Here is a 21860-nt window from a genome sequence, read left to right as displayed (position 1 = left end):
AGCATGGGAAAACATGGAGTGGAAAGCGCTATGTACGCTTCATCTATTGTTAACAAATGAGGTTCTTTACAATGTAGTGAGGGAATCTACACCGACGAAACTGTGGAAGAAATTGGAAGATCTGTACATGACAAAATCCCTCACAAACATGATGTATCTGAAGTACGACTGTTCATACTGCGAGCCTACATGAGTATCTAAACAAGTTCAACAAGATGGTGACCCAATTGACTAGTATTGAAGTCAATCTGGATGACGAGGATAAGGCGTTGGTTTTATTATCTTCGCTTCCGGCAGCATATGAGCATTTGGTGACCACGTTGCTTTGTGGCAAGGACACCATATGCGCGGAGGCAGTCACAGCACTTCCCTCGAACAAGATGCAAGAGATAGCTCAAGACTATGGCACACAAAGCCGGGATATAGCTCTGTTGGTAAGAGCGAAGGAGACGAAAAAATTGACGATCGGAGATAGACAAAAGAAGTTGCTATCCGAGGTGGAGTGCTTCTACTGTCACAGGTAAGGTCACTATACGCGCAATTATCAAAAATTTCAGAATAATCTGAGGGCGACGAAGCGGCAAAAAGGAAAAACTATCGTAGACCAGCACGAGGAGACATTAGCGATCGCACAGACGGCAAAATCAAAGGTAATTAATTCTAATGTGTTGTACACGGCAACTGGCAGTGTGAAAATTTCGAATGATGCATGAGTGCTCAATTCGGCCTGTTCCTTTCACGTTTGCCCCGGAGAAAAGAGTCTTTTTCTACCTATAAGGCAATCATAAATGGAAAAGCTTTCATGGGGAGCGGAACGACATGCAAAGTTTTAGGAATAGGCATAATAAAGATCTGAATGCACGATGTAGTCGTGAGGACTCTGACATGTGTCCTGGTTTGAAGCGAAATTTGATCTTGTTAGGCGTGTTGGACTCGAGGGTTGTGATTTTTCAACTTTTGGTTGAACTACGAAGGTTTGAAACGAGATTGGGTCGTGTGGGGAAAGAGGGAACAAAAGCGGGAACTTGTACGTTCTGAACAAAAGCACAGTCAGAACGATAGCAAAGACAGTTTAGGTTCCAAAAGTTCGCAAAGGTGCAGTCGCTCAAGATGGAGCGACGGATGCGACAACATTGAGTGAAGGAGACAAGCTCAAGGTGGACCTTGCATGGTGAGCTCGACATAGCAATTGAAAACTACAAATCAAACTAAGGTAGAGATTGCTAGGACTTGGTTAAATTTGTAGTTGAATCTTAGTTGGATTAAAATGAATATTTAAATCTGTTGAAGTTAAACTGATTAGGACTTAAATATTAATTAGAGTATAAATTAAATTAGACAAGTATTGGGGTTAGTTTTTTTATGTAAGCTATATATATATATAGCATGTGCTGTTGTTTTGTAGTAGTACGACCAGATTTTAAAGAGCTCCCTGGTGCATACTACGGCCAATCCTGGGTTTCTATACCAAAAGGAGAGAGAGAGAGTTGGTCGTGTGTTTTAGTGCACCTAGAGTATAGGTGTGTAGGAATAGTTGGAGTTGGGTGTTTTGAGGAGAGCTCCAATTTCAACAAGAGAAGTCCTCTCATGCTATAAAAGACGAGAGAGGGTTGAGAGAGATTCAAAAAGAGGGCTCGGATTGATGCAACTCTGTATGGAAGAGGAGTCAAGTGTGATTCTTCTTTTGGTTAATGAATCTTATTTCACCCATATTTCTTGTTTTCTCTCTTTTATGGTTGTGCCATCTTTTGCTAAGGAGACGGATATATGGTAAAAGTCCGATTTGACACTTCCATTTGGAATCCCAACAACCGATATCGGAGCGAGTATTGAATTTATAGCCGTGGGTATCAGAGCGGGTTGCAGATTTCCAACAGTTGGTATTAAAGCGAGTACCAAACTCTTAACATAACGCATCAAAGAATTCCATATTCAAGTCACTAATAAAGGTCAAATAAGTTGTATAGATGATGGCAAGTATCAAGTATGTGAAGTGGCAAGCCGGCCAACACGTTAAATTAAATGGTAATGACCAAAATAAAATTGTAACTGTTTATTTAACCCCTTTTCATATCCTAAACTAAAATAACTGTCACTTCTTCTTCCTATTCACTATCCACCTCGTTCAAAGGCCACTGCCTCTTCTTTCTCTTCACCATCACTAACAATATCAAATCACAACGGGCTATCATTGAAAATCACTAACTTCAATAATTGCCACTTCAACACAATTAAAACTATTGCTTTTCAGCAACATGTTTGTCGTACCAACAAGCTGACAATTGCGCAATGTTAGGCTATATGACACCACAATAGTTTAGTATCGGATAATGTGAGAGAGTATGAGGGTCTTATATGTGGCTAGCACATTACTATTGATAACAAAGCTTAAGCATTTTCAGCTAGTGGTTTAAGCCCAACAAATTATTAATGTTAGTGGGTTGGGTCGTTACAGGTTATCCCATGCCAAGGTCCAATTCCCACCGCCTATGCCACTAACATTTCAAACTTGGTATCTAAGACTCCTTCACATACTAAAATACACAATAACAGATAATTAAGAACAGTATTTTCATATACAAACTCCCTATACCCAAACCAATTAAAAGACTATCGATCCTTTAAATTGTTCACATAAGTATGTCTCTAATGTTAACTATGGACCACATAGTAAATTGGCTGATCACTTAATTGAACTAAAGGCGTGTTTGATTTGGGTTATCCTACTAGGATTATAGTGTTTGGTTCATCTAGTCCATAATTTGGTTGGTATTGTAGCATTACAAATGGTGCAAGATTACACCGAAAATATTACCGAGTGGGGGGTTGGGTATCTCATATTACTGATGGCAGGTAATCTTGCATATTATGTAAAATTATGATTTTACCCCTCTAACCCTCCAAATCCTTTCAATACATCATTTATCTCCCCCCCTCTATTTCTATTTGCACGAACATTCCCCACTACCAATTCCCCCTCCCCCTTCCTCTATTTTTATTCGCACGAACCTTCCCCACTACCAATCTCAACTAAGAGCTGGCTGCCACCACCTCAGTAGCCACCACCTCAGTCGCCGACATCGCCGTCGAGATCGCTGCCGCCTCTCTACCGCCAAAGTCGCCGCCGCCATCTGACACCATCGCCAAAGTTGCCGTCGACATCGCCATGCCACCATCTCTGCCGCTGATATTTCGATTTTTTATTCATTTTTATATAGGTTGAATTATTTTTTGGCTTCATAAATATTTTTTCTTGTGTTCATTTTATTTATATTGGTCATTAATAGAATTAATTCAAGTGCAAATTATATTAAATTATAGTTTAGTAAAAAAATTTATTAAATATGACAACAAGGGGAATTTTGGAATATACTACACTTTACAACAGGAATTACTGAATTTTATAAACTGAACCAAACATAGTAATTCTATATACACTGTAATCCAACATTACATTACTGCATTAACCAAACGGAGTAATGCAGTATCAGTAGTAATCTGATTCAGAAATCTCAGATACCTGGTTATGTCGAAATAACATGTAATGCCTACATAACTCGAATCAAACGCGCCCTAAAGGTTATCCACAAGTTTTGTCACACTTGTTCCGGGCCACCTCTGCCAGCCAATCAGCTTTGGTAGTGTTGAGCATTTCTAATAACGAGTCTTTGACCCTATGCTTCCGCAGCATATCAAGCAATAGTAAATGGTATCAAGTGACGCCACAAGCAACTCTACAACATAAATAATGTATGAAAATCACATTCTACTGTTTCATCTTATTTTTGTTCGTCATATAATTTTATTGACCGTTTCATTTCATCTTTGAACCCCCAAAAGACAATAAAATTATAAATGTTTATGTTCATGTCATAGAATACCATCACATGCCATCATATACAAAGAATAGAATGACGTATGACTTGCTATGGAGCTGACATGCCAATGCGGGAGGACAATGAGCATAGACCTTTAAGGAACCATATTAGTGTATGTATGTCTAAAGGTGTTCATATATATCTACACTAAGGATTAGAAGAGTGATGAAAGGACCAAAGATAATAATAATACAAGCCAAAAATTAGGAAAGCATGAAAATGTACACAGTAGAACCTACCAAAGCCAGCCCAAATGGTTAGTGTATTGTTGCTACTAGCACCAACTAACAAGAAATAGTCCTTCCCATTGAAAGATGGCGCAGCCAATATCAAGAGGCAACTGATCTAATAATAGTTCTTACATAGCTGCAATGATTTAGGCCTCATAACAATAATTAAAGTACCTTTAGAGTTATGGTACCAACAAACCCAGCTTTGACTGTGACAGGAAGCCTGAGAGAATTAAGTGCTTCAGCCTTCAACTTCAAATCTTTGAGAACAACATCACCTTTAACAGACCAAAGCAAACGTCAACCATAAAATAATAGATTGTGCTCAAAAATTTGCATTAAGTTACAAAAAAAATTTCACTGCACCAAAATTTAAGAGCATCAACAACTATTGAATGTGGTTTATATTTATGTACATCTAATAACATAACACCCAGTAAACCCTTGAAGCAAGACATGAAAGTTTTAGTAGACTAAGATTCCTACCAGTATTAGTTCGTCTCTTCAAATGAAGAAAGAGAATTCATACACAACGAGTATATGTTAATGCAAGGCAATGAGTACAAATCTGAACATCACTTTCAGCAAAGTACATGCATTCCTAACCAAGTGATGTGCCGACTATAGAAACTTTACATAAATTTAGATCAAACATTAAAAAACAAAATTGTGGATAACTACACCAGTCAACTGTTTAAAGAAAGAGGATTACATTGTCATGGCACAGCGGCATACCCGTAGGAGGCTGGCACGGTACGGCATACGTACGCCTCCATGCCAACACAAGCGTGCCGATGGACATACAAGGCCTCCTAATGGCACACTTTGGCATGGTCTTATATTAGTTTTTTTGGTTCCAAAAAGGTCTTATCATGTTATTTTAAAAGTTTTAGGGTAATAATTATGAATTTTGGCTATATATTTTTATCTATGTACTACTTTATGGCTTATCTATTTTATGATTCATTAGTCTGTACTCTGTAGAATTTTGATATACCACATATTCCTTTTAGTTGCAGTGTGTTGCATAATTGAATAAAATAGCATCACCAAGTGACTGATCATAAATTTATATTTTTCACTCTTCTCACAGCTTTTGCACTTGCACGATTTGTTTATTTATTTTTATCTAACACTGTAGGAATCCGCTGTAATCTCTTTTTTTTCATTATACTCTTCGACCTTGTTCATATTCTACTTCTCTCTTCTATTACATTTTGTCAAGATTCTTTATATTTTCCAAATTTTAAATTTGTAAACTAAAAAATTAGTGATAATTTCTTTTTTATTAAAAATTTCATGTTTGCAAGATCCATCCATATTAATTCAAAGAGGGAGCATATGACGACTAGATTAACTAGAATAGGCACCAATTGCTCCAATAATTTCTTTCATTTTCAAGTTTTTTAAATATATAGTCAAAAATTTAAAAACTATTTTTTAATCTTTATGAAAAATTGTGAGATCTATCCATGAAAATTTGACAGTAACCATATGATGAATAAATTAGGCAAATTAAACACCAATTACTTCGATTTTTTAATTTATTACATTTTAAAAATTGTAAATCTAACATTAGGTGAAATTGTACTTGAAACTTTTGTTTAGTCCAAGATGACAAGATCAATCCATAAAAGTTTAAGGTATTATGAAGACTAGATGACGTGAAATAGGAAGTGAATTACATATTCTTTTATTTTTAAAATTTTAAAATTATAAATTAAAAAATTATTATTATTTCAATTTTTTATGAAAAAAATGCTAGTTTCATCTACAAAAATTGAGGTAAAAACTGCACAACAACAACATTAGTAGAATGATACATCTATCCACTAAAATTAAAAAGCGGACCATATAATGACTAGATCAAGTGGATCTATTTTCAAATTTTTTGTAAACTATAAATAGAAATTTACAAAAATTCATATTTCTTCAAAAAGAGCTCTATAAGTTACAAGTATTTAAAATCTATATAAAAAATTTTTATTATAAATATTTTGACTTACCTAATAAGTAGAACTAAAATTTTGGTATTTCTTCACCTTTCCTTTTAAAAGAGAAGTTATTAAAGAGGAAAGAGAAGCGATAGAAAGAAGAAAATAAAGAAAAACATGTGAGAAGAAAAGGAAGGAAAAGAAATATGAGAAGAGAAAAAAGAGGAAAGTAGAGAAGAAAAAGATAAAAGCATCTGCTAGAGGGGGGAAAAAAGAACCAAAACCAAAAAAAAGAAAAAAAGATTCTGCTGCAAAAGAAAAAGGAAAGAAAAGAAAAGAAAAAAGGCTCTGTTGTGTGCCTAAGTTTTTAAAAAAAACAAAAAAACTGATGATGCATGCTGCGACACCAGGGGCAACCCCAGCAAGCCCTTGGTAATGTGCCCCAAATTAGGGCCACAGTAAGGCACACCCAATGCCATTCGGCACAAGGCAGCACTTTAAACCTTGATTTAAAGAATATACAGGAACTGAATCAAATATAACATCAAAAAAGTGATGCTACGTGTAGTCACACCAATAGAATCGAAATTGCGGATCAAGACCCAGATATTTACAAGTTAACATTCCTATCATTCTAGAGTTTCTCAGGAAAGATGTCCATGTTAAGACTACTAGTCAATCATGAGAGAGCAAATCATCTTGAATCACTAAAGATCTCAACTCTTCGTGTCCATTGTCATCAACCATGGAATGAATGTCGCGAATACAAAACATTAACATGTAGAAATTAGAATGGAAAAAATACTATGATACAATTTTAGCATGAAAATAGTACCAAGCTAAATAAACATTCAATGCAGACTCAATATAAGCACACATTGCGAACAAAATGTTAAATATTACATAAAGAAATAATTTGATGCATCAATGCATCTAATTTATAAACCATTATACAGAATTCATTATAAATCACTAAACTTGCAGCTAACGTATACAGGCAGTTAAACATACATATAAATAGAGAGCAAAAAATTAACATGCTTATATATTCTTCAAAAGATCACAAACCTTTCCAAACGCTTATTCTAAGAGCTTCAACTGAAAGCCCCTCAACATATTCACCCAAATATTTCCGAAGCAAATATAAAACCTGTCATAAGAGACAGAAATCCATCATGATTTCAAAACAAAAGATCAGCATATAAAGATGCACCGTATAAAGTAGCTTAAGCATTCAGAAATAGAAAGTATAACTAGGGCATATAAATTCAGAACCAAGATAACTTTCCAACTATGTTTTCTTCGAGGACATTGCAACTCAATTCAAACTACTTCTTTCAATTGCAGTCTATGAATCACAAAACGACATTAAACATCTAACTTAGAAAAATTCCTCTTTCATGTGACAAATTCATGTGAAAGGAAGAGGCCAATAAGAAATGAATATCACAGCTTAAAGGCCCCGTTGATGATTTTCAACCACCTAATCTTCGATACACGCAAGTTAGAACCCTATATATACACTAAATGTACATGAATGATTTCAATCTATTATCAATATGTTCTCTCAAGGAAAGAGTAATAAATGTTTTTCTTTTGTTTTTTCATATACATCTATTTATGTCGATAACCAATAGGTATATCTACTTCCATGCTAAATCAAAATATTGTAGGTGCTCACTTTATAGATTAAAGTGTTTGTACTTATCTTTTATTTTCATTTCCTAATGTAATATTTTCATTAATATTTAATTCATTTATTTTACTTTATTTTAAACGTTATCATTATTGACACAAACCAAGAAGTCAAAAGAGACAAAAGGACAAAAAAAGCTAGCCATCTACTTAGTTGGTTATATGGTACCTACAAAGTGTTAATAGGTCAAAATAGGTTCTGAAGAAACTGATTCCAAATTTAAGCCGCCAAGGAACGCCGTTTCAATCTGAAAATAATATAACCTTAGACATGCAATAGATTCCCTGTAAATGGATTTTATAAAACCAACTCTAAATAAGCTATTAAATCTGTTTCCTTAAACAGGATCATTTGATCATCTTCAAATTGGATAATCGGGTTAAAGAAGTCTACACCCTTAATGGCATCCAACACGCTAATCTACCAACTAATATATTCTTCATCTCTTAAAAGCCCATGAAGCTAAGAAAATTTCGATAAGACTATTTTCAAGTTATTTCCTACTTTAGAACATTTTGATGATTCATAATTTTATTCCAAAAATAATAATAATAAACCATGAAAATTTTTCTTTTCAAAACTCATGCCTTTGATTATTCTATTGGAAGTCAAACTTGTGTCAAGTGTGCTAAGGTGCCTAGTCGACACTTAGCACAACACTAACTTACTGGCACCTAGTCAGGGGAGTACCTTTCTTCTCACCCTTATAGCCCAATATATTAGCATTTCAACATGAACTTTTTCTCAAACAGGGCATTTACTTTTACTAACCGACTAAGTTGCTGCTTGCTACTAGTAACTCTCATGTCTATTGAACACTGATGCAGACATATAAATGCGATATAGACACAGCCTAGCTAGAATTGCCCTTACACAAAGCCAAATTTATGTAAAAGTGAAATACAATCAAAGTATGAGGCTAGAAACTACATGTGCCTGACCAACAAATTAATGCTTAATATACTAGGTCCCACATGGGGGGCATGTACTACGAATAATTTAATGAAGCTCAATGTTTGAAAAGAACCTTAAATTGATTTAAAATTAAATAACTGATAAAAGAGGAGAGAAATAAAGAGCTTGGCCAATCCAGATCTTAAAAGATGGGGGAGAAGAGAGAGGGAGAGTACTAGCCAATCCAGGCCAAAGAGAGGAGAGGGAGAGTAGACAAAGGTAAAACCTTATTACCAAAAAGTTATTTCATTCGAGATCTGGAAATGTTATCTATGGTGGGGCTTATAAACAAGATCAAAAATCTAAATAAACCCTTAAAATAAGGGATTTTATCTAATCCTTCAACAACAATTATTTCAAATTTAGATAATATACAAATCACTTAAAAGAAAAGTGATTTTCTCTTATTCTTAACCAACTATTATTCAACTAGTAAAAACTAATCCCACTAAATATGGAATTTACAATTTCCTCAAATAATAATTAAAATAACTATATTTTATTTTATTTTATTTTATTTTATTTTCATTTATGGACTTCATCACTACGTTCCTAGTTTATAGCACAGTCACACCATGATAAGTCAACCCATAAATAGGATCCTGCCAACAGCATTGAAATGTAGAGCTTGCTCGAGAACAACTAGGTCTTAACAAATGGCTTCGAAAACTTTTAATATAAATCTAACTAGTTTTGTATTAGCAAGTTCAAAAAACTCTTCACAAACAAAATCACCGTGGAAGCAGTATATTAATCCTCTAAGGCTGTGTTTAGTTGGCAAGATAAAGTGGGTTTAGACCATTTTATCCTGCTAATCCACCCAAACACTGCCTAAATCAGGGGGAATATTTAATCCCGCTCTTAACGGGTTATCCTTATCCAAGGATAACCTGTTAAGAGCTATCCCCTGGGACCAGCGGAATTGGGCATTTCCGCTGGTTTATCCCAGGGGCAAGGGCTGGAAAAAGAGGGCGCGCTCCTTCGTCTTCTTTTTCGGTAATGCTCTTCACCTACTTCTCTCATCGCTCATTACTCCACCGCTCTCCCTCCCCCTCGTGTTGGACAACCAAAATCCTTTGCTCTATGCCTTTCTTTTCGCAGTGGCCATAATCAATGAGCAAGATCTCGTATCAGATCTGCGTTCATTAGTAACTCCTCTTTCCTCTAACTTTCTTCTTCCATACTCCTCTCGCAATCTCTGAGGAAAATCCCAGTCAAGATCCATTTTCATTGCTAACCCCTCTCTCAAACCCTCGGATTTGACTAGTATAAACGAGTATTTCCTTCTCTCAAATTCTTTTGTGGGCTTCTAAGGCAAGAAATCGAGGTGCGTTCTTCTCACCAACTACCCTGTGTTGTCGAGTCACCCATTTAGTGCGACCACCAACCTTGCAGGTAGAAGGCATGGACTATTTGTGCCCCCTTTCATCTATAAAATTGAGTGGGATTCGAAGGTACTGGTTCTTTTTTGCATCTTGCTTGGAACTTGATCTTTGCTACTATTCTCTTGGATCTAGACTGTATCTGTGTTGGTGTAGAAGTGTTCGCTGTTGATAATTTCTGCTTTCTATTTATCTCGTCGAGGTGAGGTTTTATGGATTTTACCCCAATTTTCTAGGCTATCGTAGATATGTCTTTCACTTTTGCTCGCATGCTGTTAATTCAAAATATTTTTTTTACAATTTGAAGGTATTTTACAAAACCACAATTTCTGAGTTTTGTATGGTTGTCTTCAAAAATTAATTTGATATACAGTATTTTTGCATCCTTTTATGTTTGATTTTTTATATCTCTATTGCTATATTTCATGACAGCACCCTTGTACTGCTGATCATATGTTATGATAGCATCATACCGTTTCTATATTTTGGTATACAACCTTGTACTTTCTTCATTTGATACAATTGATTTTTTAAAAAACTTTTCTCAAGTAAGCACATTAACTATCACAAATTAATGTTAAGTCTATTTCTATAGTTCAATAGTAGTATGAACCTTTTTTAAAGTGTGTTTGGAATTGTTTAAAAACTTATTTGCTTATTAGTTGACTTGAAACTGACGCAAGCTTTCTTATTTCATACAACCTAAAGCTACCTGATATATTTATTACTATATAATCCATCAACAGACACAAGTATGGCAAAAATTCTAATATAGCTGTCGGTTTGAAGAAAATTTGAAGCTGAAATAACTTCCAGCTGAACATAACTCATGTAAGAATGCAAAGAGGTCATATGATGAATTGAAAACGACTAGCTATATCCTGATTTGATCCAGTTCAGTTTGAGGCACAGTTTTAAAAATATAATGGCAATGATGTAGGGAAAGGTGATATACATATTCATGGCAGGGGTGGCATGGTTTTTTTAAACAATTGCATCCGCCATGGAATCATGTATAACCTTGTCCCCTCAGCGTTTTGACAAAATAATATATCACTCAATATTGTGCTAAACCAGTATTATATATTTGTAGTAATACAAATATGATTTCTATGCTCGTTCATCCCAGATGGCCCCTCTTAAAAAGGTGCTGCATCCTATTTTGAAAAACAAAGTCTCTGATGCTCCCTCAGATGATAGCCAAAGTTTAGATTGTGTTGTGCAAGAACCATCGAAAAGCCGAGTAAGATCCTCAAAACGGACAGAAAAAATGGACTCGACAATGTTGAACTTAATGACTGAGTAGCGTGCTCTTGGAAATTTTGTTAATGGGAGTTTTACCCCATTAGCATGGACTAGAATGGTTCCAGATTTCAATTGGAGGACAAAATTGGGCTTTAACAAAGTCCATTTGTAAAATCGGTTTAAAATCTTGAAGCGTCAATATTTGATGTATCAAACTCTGGTGAACAAAAGTGGATGGGGATGGGACGAAAACATTCCCATCGTCAGTGACCCTGTTGATTGGTTTGCTATCATAGCGGTAAGTTTTTTCTTCATTACTAATTTTTATAAAGCAAACTTGCTTTTTTTTACGTAGAGTTTATTAGCTTATCATCAATGACTTTTAATTTTTATAGGAAAATCCACCATATGCTAAGTACCGGGACAAGCCTTTTCCTGCATATCAATTTATTGAGTTTTTGTCAGGAAGGCAACTGCAACCGGAAAGCATGGGTTTACTTCTCAAATGGATGTTGAGGATGTTCGTAGCACCTCTTCATCATCTCCGGTTGTGCTCAACATAGAGAATTTAGCACAGAATTTAGATGATGGTAATGATGCAAATTCAACGTCTCCAACACCAACTTCAATTAAAGTAAGTAGCCAATATACTGGTAGTGCCTCTGGCCACACTTCATCAATGAAGAGGCTTCGAGTCTCACCACCAATCCCTACACTATCTTCAGCCCGAAGACGAAAGGATGACGGTCGAACGAAAGCAATTTATGAGTTTGTTGAATTGGGAAAGAAAAGAACGGAAATAGCACAAACTATAATGCAACGAGAGTTACAAGCAAGACCCAAATTCACTCTATAGAGGATTGTATGGAAAGGTTAAGCAATGTTGCTAAGTTGTCTCCCGATGGTGTACTTGCTGTTTGTGAAGCTCTAAAAGATGAGCGTAATAGGCCAATTTTTATGGCATTGTATGGCGATCTTTTGTACATGTGGATAGATCGTAAAATTGCCATGCATCAGATGTTCAATGGTCTACGACCTGTTGCACCATCTTTCCCAACTACTGCACCTTTCTTTCTAACAACAGCATCATCCTTTGCTCCTGGACCATAATCCTTTCCGGCAGCAACTGCAGCTTTCCCTCCTGGGCCATCTTTTCCAAGTCATACAGCCACGTTTCTCCAACAGCTCCTCCCGAACCTTCTGATATACCTATCTTTCCTCTGGAAGGACTTTCTTTCCCTCTAAATTAAGCTCACAGAAATATTGCTGAAGTATCACACTTTTTGGTGGTCTCACGCTTAGGGTGTGTTTGGTTCCACATTAAGCTGTGGAAAAAAAAAATTTGGTGGAAAAAAATTTTCGGTGGAAAAGCAGTTTTACGTCGTTAGTGTTTGGTTTGTAGAAAAAGATAAATAGTTTTCTATGACGGTTGTTTGGTTGAAAGGAAAAGAAAAATAGATGAAAAACTAATTAATATATTTTTTATTATATATATTATTAATATATAATAATTAATATATTACATATATTATTATTATAATTTTTATATATAGATTAAATATATTTAAAATTATAATAAACATATTACATCATATATAAGAGCTATATATTTAGAGATATTAATAAATAATTACAAATTTATGCATGGAGGCCTCCGTGCTACCATTGTATATTAGCCTAGCTTCTTCTCTCTCTTCTCTCTCTCTCTTTCTCCTATGTATAATAATTTTTCACCCTTATATATATATATATATATATATATATATATATGAGAGAGAGGAGTGGGTGAGTGGTCCACATTAGACCACTCACACGATCCACGAGAACCAGGCTTTCTCGTGGACCGCGTTTTTTTGAGCGGCTGTGAGCCGCGCGTTTTGGGAGCAAGTTTTCGTTTTCTGCTTGCGGTGGGCGGAAAACGAAAACTTCGTTTTTTCCGAGAATCCATAAAAAAAATTTTCCTGCAATTTTTTTTATGAGCAATCAAACAAGGGAAAACAGCTTTTCAAGCGAAAAAAAATTTCGGAGTAGTTTTACGGACAAACCAAACACACCCTTAGTACTTATGTTTTATATTAGCAAAAACTTATTATCTATTTTGTGTGCATGGTGGGCCGAGATACCTGCATGCCTGAACTAATGGACTATCTCCTTTTTATATTAGCTGTATGCTTTACTTTATATGCAGTATTTCAACATTTGGGCTGTTTGTTTGCTATAACTCATGGATTGCTAAGGTAGTATACTAGATTTTCCATATCTATAGTTGTTTTTGTTTGTTCAGTTTGTTTAGTTCATGTTTAACTTTTATTTTGCTTAGTTCATGGTTAGCTAATTTTAGTTAGTTTGTTTAGTTTGATTGTTTTGACACCAAATATTTGGGTGGATTATACAGATTTCAAATCATATGAAATTAAGTAAGTTTGCATACTTCACTTTGTTTGGTTCATGGTTGGGTTTGTTTGTTCAGTCCTTTTATTCATATACACTTCTACTCATGTATAGCTATGTTAGTTTGTTTAGTTCATGTATAGCTATCTTTACTCTGTTCATGTATACTATGTTAGATTGTTTACTTCATGGTTAGCTAATTTTAGTTTGTTCAGTTTGTTTGTTTTGACACCAAATATTTAGTTGGATTATCTAGACATCAAATCATATGAATTTAGTAAGTTTGCATACTTCACTTTGTTTGGTTCATGGTTGATTTTGTTTGTTCAGACCTTTTACTTCATATACACTTTTACTCATGTATAGCTATGTTAGTTTGTTTAGTTCATGTATTATCTTTACTCTGTTCATGTATACAATGTTAGATTGTTTACTTCATGGTTGGGTTTGTTTGATCAGATTGTATAGTTCATATATAACTAATTTGAAATACAGATATGTATAGCTATCTTTGGTTTGCTTGTTCGCTGCTTGTTTACTTCAATGTATAACTTTTCTTCTTCTCCCTTCTCAACTTTCAATTTACATGTTGGTCCGTTCGGCAATGATGTGTAATAGAGTAGCAGGTGTGAATGGTTTGGGGGGCAGTACTAAGGTATTGCAGCCACCATTGATGCTTGCAGGCCTTAATACCTGAGCCAACACAATATATCATCATTCAAACTTGTAAACGCAACCTTGTCGCTTTAGTTCATGTGCGGCTAGATGTTATTTCACCCCCGCAACTTATCTCCTCTCGATCTTTTCCCCCAAGCAGCAGTAATGCGGTTGCTTGAATGCTACCCGAGGTGAGTTCTTTCTTCTTCCCAGATCTAAATCTATATGTGGGCCTATTCGGCAATGAATTCAGCAATGATGATAATAGACTAGCAGGCTTGAATGGTTTGGGGGGCAATCCGTAAGGTATTGCATCCACCATTCATGCTTGTGGGCCTTAATACCTGAGCTAACACAATATATCACCATTTATACTTGTAATTGCAACATTGTTGCTATTACTCATGATCGACTGGATGATATTTCACCTCTCCAGCTTATCTTTGATGCATCTCTTCTTCCAACCAGGCACCAGCAACAATGTGGTTACTTGAATGCTACTCAAGTTGAGTTCTTTCTTCTTCCCAGATCTAAATCTACATATGGGTCTATTCGGCAATCTATTCGGCAATGATGAGCAATAGACTAGCAGGTGTGCATGGTTTGGGGGGTGATATGCAACGTATTGCATCCACCATTCATGCTTGCGGGCATTAATACCTGAGCCAACACAAAGTATCACCATTTATACTTTAATTCAGCTTTGATTTAGATACAGAATTTCAGCTACAATGTGGTAACTTGCTTACTTGAATGCTTGCAATATTGTCGCTTATAAACTTGTGCACCTGATTCTTACCTCAGCTTCACAACTTCTTTGCCCTTTTTCTTTTCTTCCAACTTACAATCACGAGGTTAACTTAATGCTACTTGAAGTTTTATTTATCTTATTTCAAGATTTTATTGTACCTACAGCTTGATATAATTTTTGCCATACTTGAAGATCGTTACCTCAAATACTTGAGTAAATATGTCTTGCATTAGATTGCTATGCTTCCTCCTTTCAGAGATAATGATACGTAGCACTATAGGTGTGCAGGATAGGAGGGCATGGCTAAAGACCACTGCAGCCACCTTGCATATTTTTGTACCTTACTAACTGAGCCAATATAGATAACTCCATGGCTATAATTGTGTTATGAAAGTTTTGTTTTGCTCATCTGCAGTCATGGCTAAAGCAATCATTCGTCAAGCTTTTGCTTCGCCACTCGTTGCTGATCTCATGACATTCTTCGACGAGGAAGAAAACTATTGGGAAGAAGTCCATGCATTACTTATCGAAGAAGGGGACTTATTATTCCGTAGCACAATTTATAAGCGGCCTTGTCGAACACGGCCGTTCACTGGCCATCAATTAATTCATGACATATTGAGTGGACATCTTGATAGAGGATACAACATTTCAAGATGACTACCACTATATTTATAAGGCTTCGAAATGAATTAGTTGAGAGGGGTTGTATACAAAGCACTAAGCATTTAACTGCTGATGAGCAGCTTGGTATATTTTTATTTGGTATAGGTCATGGCGTAGCCAACAGAGTTTTAGCTGAAACTTTTCAACATTCAGGAGAAACGATTAGTAGGCATTTTAATAATGTACTGCGAGGTGTGGTGGAACTTAGACATGAATACATCCAACAATCACCATCTAATGTGAGCGTACACCCAAGAATAAAAGATAATCCGATTTTTCATCTATTCAAGGCAACTATATTCGTAATTTGAGTACTTTAATTAAAAGAATAAATTTGTGTTTTTGGTTATGAGATATTTGATGCTAACTATTGTATTTATGTAAATATTTATTTCAGAATGCAGTTGGTGCGGTAGATGGAACACACATTCCGATGGTTGTATGAAAAACTAAGCAAGCAAGATATTGTTGTCGAGAAAGTTTTACAATCTCAGAACATGATGGCAGCATGTTCTTTCAACCATCAATTTTTATTTATATGCACCGGGTAGGAGGGTTTTGCAGGTGATATGAAGGTGCTGCGATGGTGTCGCAAGAGAGTAGATTTCATGGTACCGAAAGGTAACTAAAGTTTTGCTTTTTAATGTGTGATACAAGTTTCATTGTTGTAATTCTAATAAAGCTTTATATTTGTTTAGGAAAATTTTATTTAATCGATTCAGGTTATGCGAACACTGACCGCTTCCTCGCTCCCTATCAAGGGGAGCGATACCACTTGAGCCAATTCGATGTAAACGCACAAGCACAAAGCAAGGATTTAAGTGCCGTGGCACGGGATCGTGCCGGAAACTTGCCAGCACGGTACGGCACGGTGCGTGCCGAGCCATGCCGATACGTGTCGGTCAAAAATTCTCGTGTGCCGACACATAATAGCATGAAATATTTATTTTCTTTAGCAACAAATTCTTCTAACTATTTATTATGTCTTTTTATCACATCTTTTGAACTTTATTGAGGATATTACTTACTAATTTAAAGAATAGAGAGTTTTGAGCTGTGCCATCGGCACGGGGTCTGTATCGTGCCGGTATCTTGTTGGCTTGGCACGGTACGGTACGGTGGATACTGCCCATACCGACGGGCACTTAAAACCTTGGCACGAAGGCATCGAGGACCTCGAGATTTATATAATCATCGTCACGCTCAATTGAGAAATGTAGTTGAGAAAGCATTTGGGATCCTGAAGAGACGGTTCAAGATGCTGCGACAAGCAACACCCTTTCCTTACAAAGTATAGTGTCGCATTGCCCTCGCCTGCTGTGTGATACACAATTTCATCAAGAGGCACCAAAGGACCAATAGATACTTCAACATGCAAATGGACCAATTCCCCACAGACGACCAAAATGATGACTCAACACCTCCTGTTGGCCCAGATGAGTCTCGGCGAGGCGACGCCCTTCACACTATGATCATAGACCAATTGTGGAATAATAGATAGGAGGCTATATTGAAAATGATGTAATTTTTAAAAATTTGTGTGAACATGCTTTGTAATTTGCTTTATCTAGTTATTTATCTTGTCTTCACCTTGAACCTACTTTGTTCTATTGTTAAATTCCCGATAATTGGTGGTTTTTAACTAGTTGCATTGTTACTTGCACTCCTAAATTGCTCAAAGTCATTTTAATTTGAAAAAATAGTTTCAGGTAATTGTATGAGTTGGATAGTTGATATTTTTCAATATAATGTCTCTTCTTCATCTTCTCTTGCCTTTGGGATTTTTTAATTAATATCCTTCTTGTATACCTTCATTTTGTTTGGTTCTGTATAGATGTAATTAAGTAGCATCGTACTTTGTTATAATGTTGGATTAGATGTAATTAACAACCTTCTTGTATGATTTGACAACATTAGTTCTATTTAACAGTGAATTGAAGTTCTTAAATTTAATTATTTCACTTCAGGATCGTTACTACCATATTTTCTAATATGCTGAAATAAAATTAACAAAAAATTTAATCCAACAATCATGTGTATAAGATGTTCTCTTGTTTAGGTAAATGTTACATCTACTTGGTTGTGTAACTTACAAAATATTTGTGGATGAAAACTAAGGGCAAAATTGGCATTTGCAAAATTAATCTATCATCTTTTTCACTATTCTCATATATTCCAATAAACTTACTAAACACAATTTCAGTTATTCCTAGGAATAATTGTCTTACAAACCAAACAGTATTTTACTTTTATCCCTAACTACCCCAGAATAGCAGGCTATCCCAAGGATAAAAAGATTTATCCCCAAATTCGTTATCCCCGAACCAAACGGTACCTAAGATACTTACAAATTTATTCCACGAATCACATATGGTACTGATCTACTCTCTCATTCAGTTTGTCCTATTGACTTAAGAAGAGCATAAACGTGGAAATAATGTGCAGTTTATCACTAGATAGCGGTTCTAAACTTGCACCCATGAAATATAAATAAATAAATAAATATATATATATATATATATGGTGATACATGATTTAGACTACTTGAAATAGCTAGAAACTAAAATACATGACTTTTGGAGCACTCTTACCTCAAGATCAAGCAGTCCCAAAATAATTAGATACAAAGAACTTGTAAAGTTAACGGTTTAGACCAACACAAATTAGTTGATACCTTTGTTAGACGGATTTGACGAATGTCTCCAATTCTCATCCAAGGAATCCTATACTACTAATCAGAACCTTATTCAATTTACAATATTTACTCTTACCCGCACTTGATTCATAAGTAAAGTAACTCCAAGAATTGTGAACTTCTATTTATATAGACATTTCAAATGTTCTAGATCACATCTAGTGAAACAGATTTCTAATAAAAATGCTTTGACATTGATTTTGGCTCAATAACAATAGCATTAAAATACTATCAATGGTAACCTAGCCTTAATCCTCATATATGCATATTGTGTATGGGCTGTATAAGAAGGAAGCTATGGTATTTCAGTAGAAAACTTGACTATTATTTGCACTATTTCAGCAAACCAACCAAGCACTTATTTAGTTATTCCTCGAAAAATGTATTTTAGTTATTCCTCAAAAGTTGTACAATTTATAATCGAACACATTTGACTTTATTCATATTGAGACATTTTCCAAGAATTTAAAAGATACGATGTTCGTGTGAAGTATCGGCAGTGTATCGAGCAAGTATCAGAATAGTTTTTCAAATATTTAAATTCCAGATGCCCATACAAAGTACCTGAAACATATCGGGCATGCATTTGAGTGAGTAACATTATCTAATGCAGTCAACACAGACACAACAAGTGAAATGAAGTGCCCATGCATCATAGCATAATACACATAGAAGAGCAACTCACAACTAACAAGCATGGAAATTTGTTGATCCTAACATGAAATACCTGTATGACATGATACTATTAGAATGATAGAATCAGTAGTCTACTCGCAAAGCACCAGTTACAGTATCCAACGACCACTGTTTACGACGGCAATTATGTATTAGAGCATCACTAAACCACTCTGTAACAACTAATACGATCCTCGACACTCCCAATATTCAATTGAAACATCTATTTACACCTGATCGCTAAGCAAAAATTAGGTAGCGCAATCCAACAAAGATTGGCCCTCAAACCCTACTCCTATATAAGCTCATACGAACCATTCCGATAAGCAAAAAAGGAGGAGAAAAAAATTGCTAATCAAGAAGCAAAAACCTTCCTACATCTCCTGACAAGGACAACAAATACATTTCATCACCCACCAGATATTACGCAGCTCAATCCAACAACTATTAGCGTTAAACCCTACTTCGATGCAGCTCATATAGCATGAAAAGGCACAAAAATAAGCAGAAAAAGCGCTGATCAAAGAAGCGAAAACCATCCTACATCTTATCCCTTCATCTATAAACATAAGAACAAGGGAGACGAATCGTACATGAGCCTCGAACATCGCGCCGCCGAATGGAAAACGATCTGAATCCGGCTCGAAGCTTCGCCTCCGCGGTCGCGCCGATCCGAGCTAGAGGCGATACGATCGATCGGTTTAAGGAGATCCGAGGGGGTTCGAAGTGGGGCGGAAACCGATCGCCATGGGAGGGGCTCGACGAAGGAGACGAGGGCGAAGCAGACGAAGAGGGGAACCGCAGAGCCAGGGGACAGAGAGAGAGAGAGAGAGAGAGAGAGAGAGAGAGAGAGACAGGCGACGTCGACGCGACGGTCCCACACCCACATTTGAGGACCGAGACACGATAAATTAATAAATATCGCCTGCACCCGGTGCACGCGACGGTCCCACATTTGATGGTGACCGACCGGCTCGGTTCCTCGGAACAAAAAATATTTTCAATGCTTTTTTGCATTTAGCCTCCTTAAAAAAATTTATTTTAAAAATAGCCTCAGCAAATTTATATTTATATCTTTTGTCATGTCCCGGCCACATAGATGCCATATCAACGCCACGCAAATGGGGCTGAGCCAAAGTGTTAAGTTGAATAAGGTAAACCATTCACCGTGTCTAGACACGATAAATGGTTCACCGTGTTCCTTTAGTTCACCGCTGGTATTAGCAGATAATCCGCTAAAGTGGATAATACATTAAACACAGGAAACCGTTCACCGTGTCTAGACACGGTGTAGATTTCAGCACACTTGTAATTTCAGCACAATAACACAAAATATTCAATATCAACAACACAACAATAAATTCAACACAGCAATACAAGAAATTCAACATCAACAACACAACAACAAATCCAACAACACAACAATAAATCTAACAAAATATCAATAGAGTATCGATACCATATCATCATAACAAAATATAAAAAATTAGAGTAAATTTTTCAATAATATAGAAGGTTCTGTGCAATTTAAAATTTATAAAAATATAATGTCATATTCTCCTCCTAATCCCTTGACATGTCTACCTACACATCTCCTATCACGACCGCAATCACGATCAACACCATACTCATCAAAGGGCTCTATGATTTTCAAGTGGTCTAAATGTTTGATAGCAGCACCCTAAACAACTGGTTGAGTGTCCCGCATCTCGATCACCCGTCTCTAATCTCATGCTCAACCATAGCAGGTGTCGATAGTATGTCTGGCCCTGGAGGAACTGAAGATGAAAGCTGATATGTGTAGAGAGACTGCAACTGCCGTCGGCGCCTACAATAAACAATATCGACTGGTCGAGGTGGGTCCTCTAGTACTAGTACTGGTACTATGTCTGAATGATAAGATGGCTCCTTTATCAGTGAAGATAGCCTTGGTGGACTATACAGTGGTTTATTACCCGACGTCAATGGTCCATTATGTTCTGCTGGCCGTGGAGGTACAGTGTGTGAAAACGTAGGTAAAGTCTCCAAAACTGCTTCCATTTGATCGGCAATTTGTGATAGGGCTTCTAACACTCCGCCATATGGAATATTTGGCAAGACACCTCTAATCGTATAATATGATCTCCGCACGACATCAATCTGAAATAAAAGCACCATCATAAAAATTACACTAAACTTTCTTTATATATAAAAATAAATATAAAGAGATATTATATATTAAAATCATACCAACACTCTCTCGACTTGTCCACGTGGCTGATATGCGAGGGGTGGGCGCACCTCCTGGTAATTCTCTAATACCACTGCATGTAAACAATAGTAACTCATATAGGATCTGGATTTATCTCAGGGTCCACCTCTACTATATCCATCAATCTACCATCCTAACGCTGAATATATGAAGTATGATACGCCACCCAATTCTCATCTGCTCTACCTCGTGAAGTGATGCGAGGTATTGTAATGTACCAGATTTTAATATAAAAGTAAATGTAAATAAAAATAGTGTGAAATACTATTTTTATTAGACTTAAAGAAGTAAAATATAAGTCGGAAATGACTTGTGCTGAAATTGAAATGGAAACAAAAAATTTAGAATTTTCTGTAAGGAACGAAGCTGATCTTTTAGCAAAAAATTCACAGTGTCAAAAAATTATGAAAATTTGAGAATATGTCGTAATTATTTTTATGAGGCTAGATTTAAAG

The 21860-nt window shown here is 35.9% G+C and overlaps 1 protein-coding gene across 1 annotated transcript in view; it reads right to left on the bottom strand.

Moving 5' to 3' along the window:
• LOC109726371 overlaps positions 1–19978 on the bottom strand; it is an 83326-nt gene extending 63348 nt beyond the window's left edge. Inside the window, exons 1-3 of the mRNA XM_020255912.1 lie at positions 19748–19978; positions 7111–7192; positions 4283–4386 (exon numbers count right to left, since the gene is read on the bottom strand). Coding sequence (XP_020111501.1) covers positions 4283–4386; positions 7111–7192; positions 19748–19762 — 201 coding nt within the window. The 5' untranslated portion in view covers positions 19763–19978. The remainder of the gene's footprint in view (positions 1–4282; positions 4387–7110; positions 7193–19747) is intronic.

Source organism: Ananas comosus, linkage group 21 (genome assembly GCF_001540865.1).
Source record: "Ananas comosus cultivar F153 linkage group 21, ASM154086v1, whole genome shotgun sequence".
Taxonomy (NCBI): domain Eukaryota; kingdom Viridiplantae; phylum Streptophyta; class Magnoliopsida; order Poales; family Bromeliaceae; genus Ananas; species Ananas comosus.
Note: the sequence above shows the minus strand (reverse complement) of the source record. Positions and strands in the feature narration are given on the sequence as shown.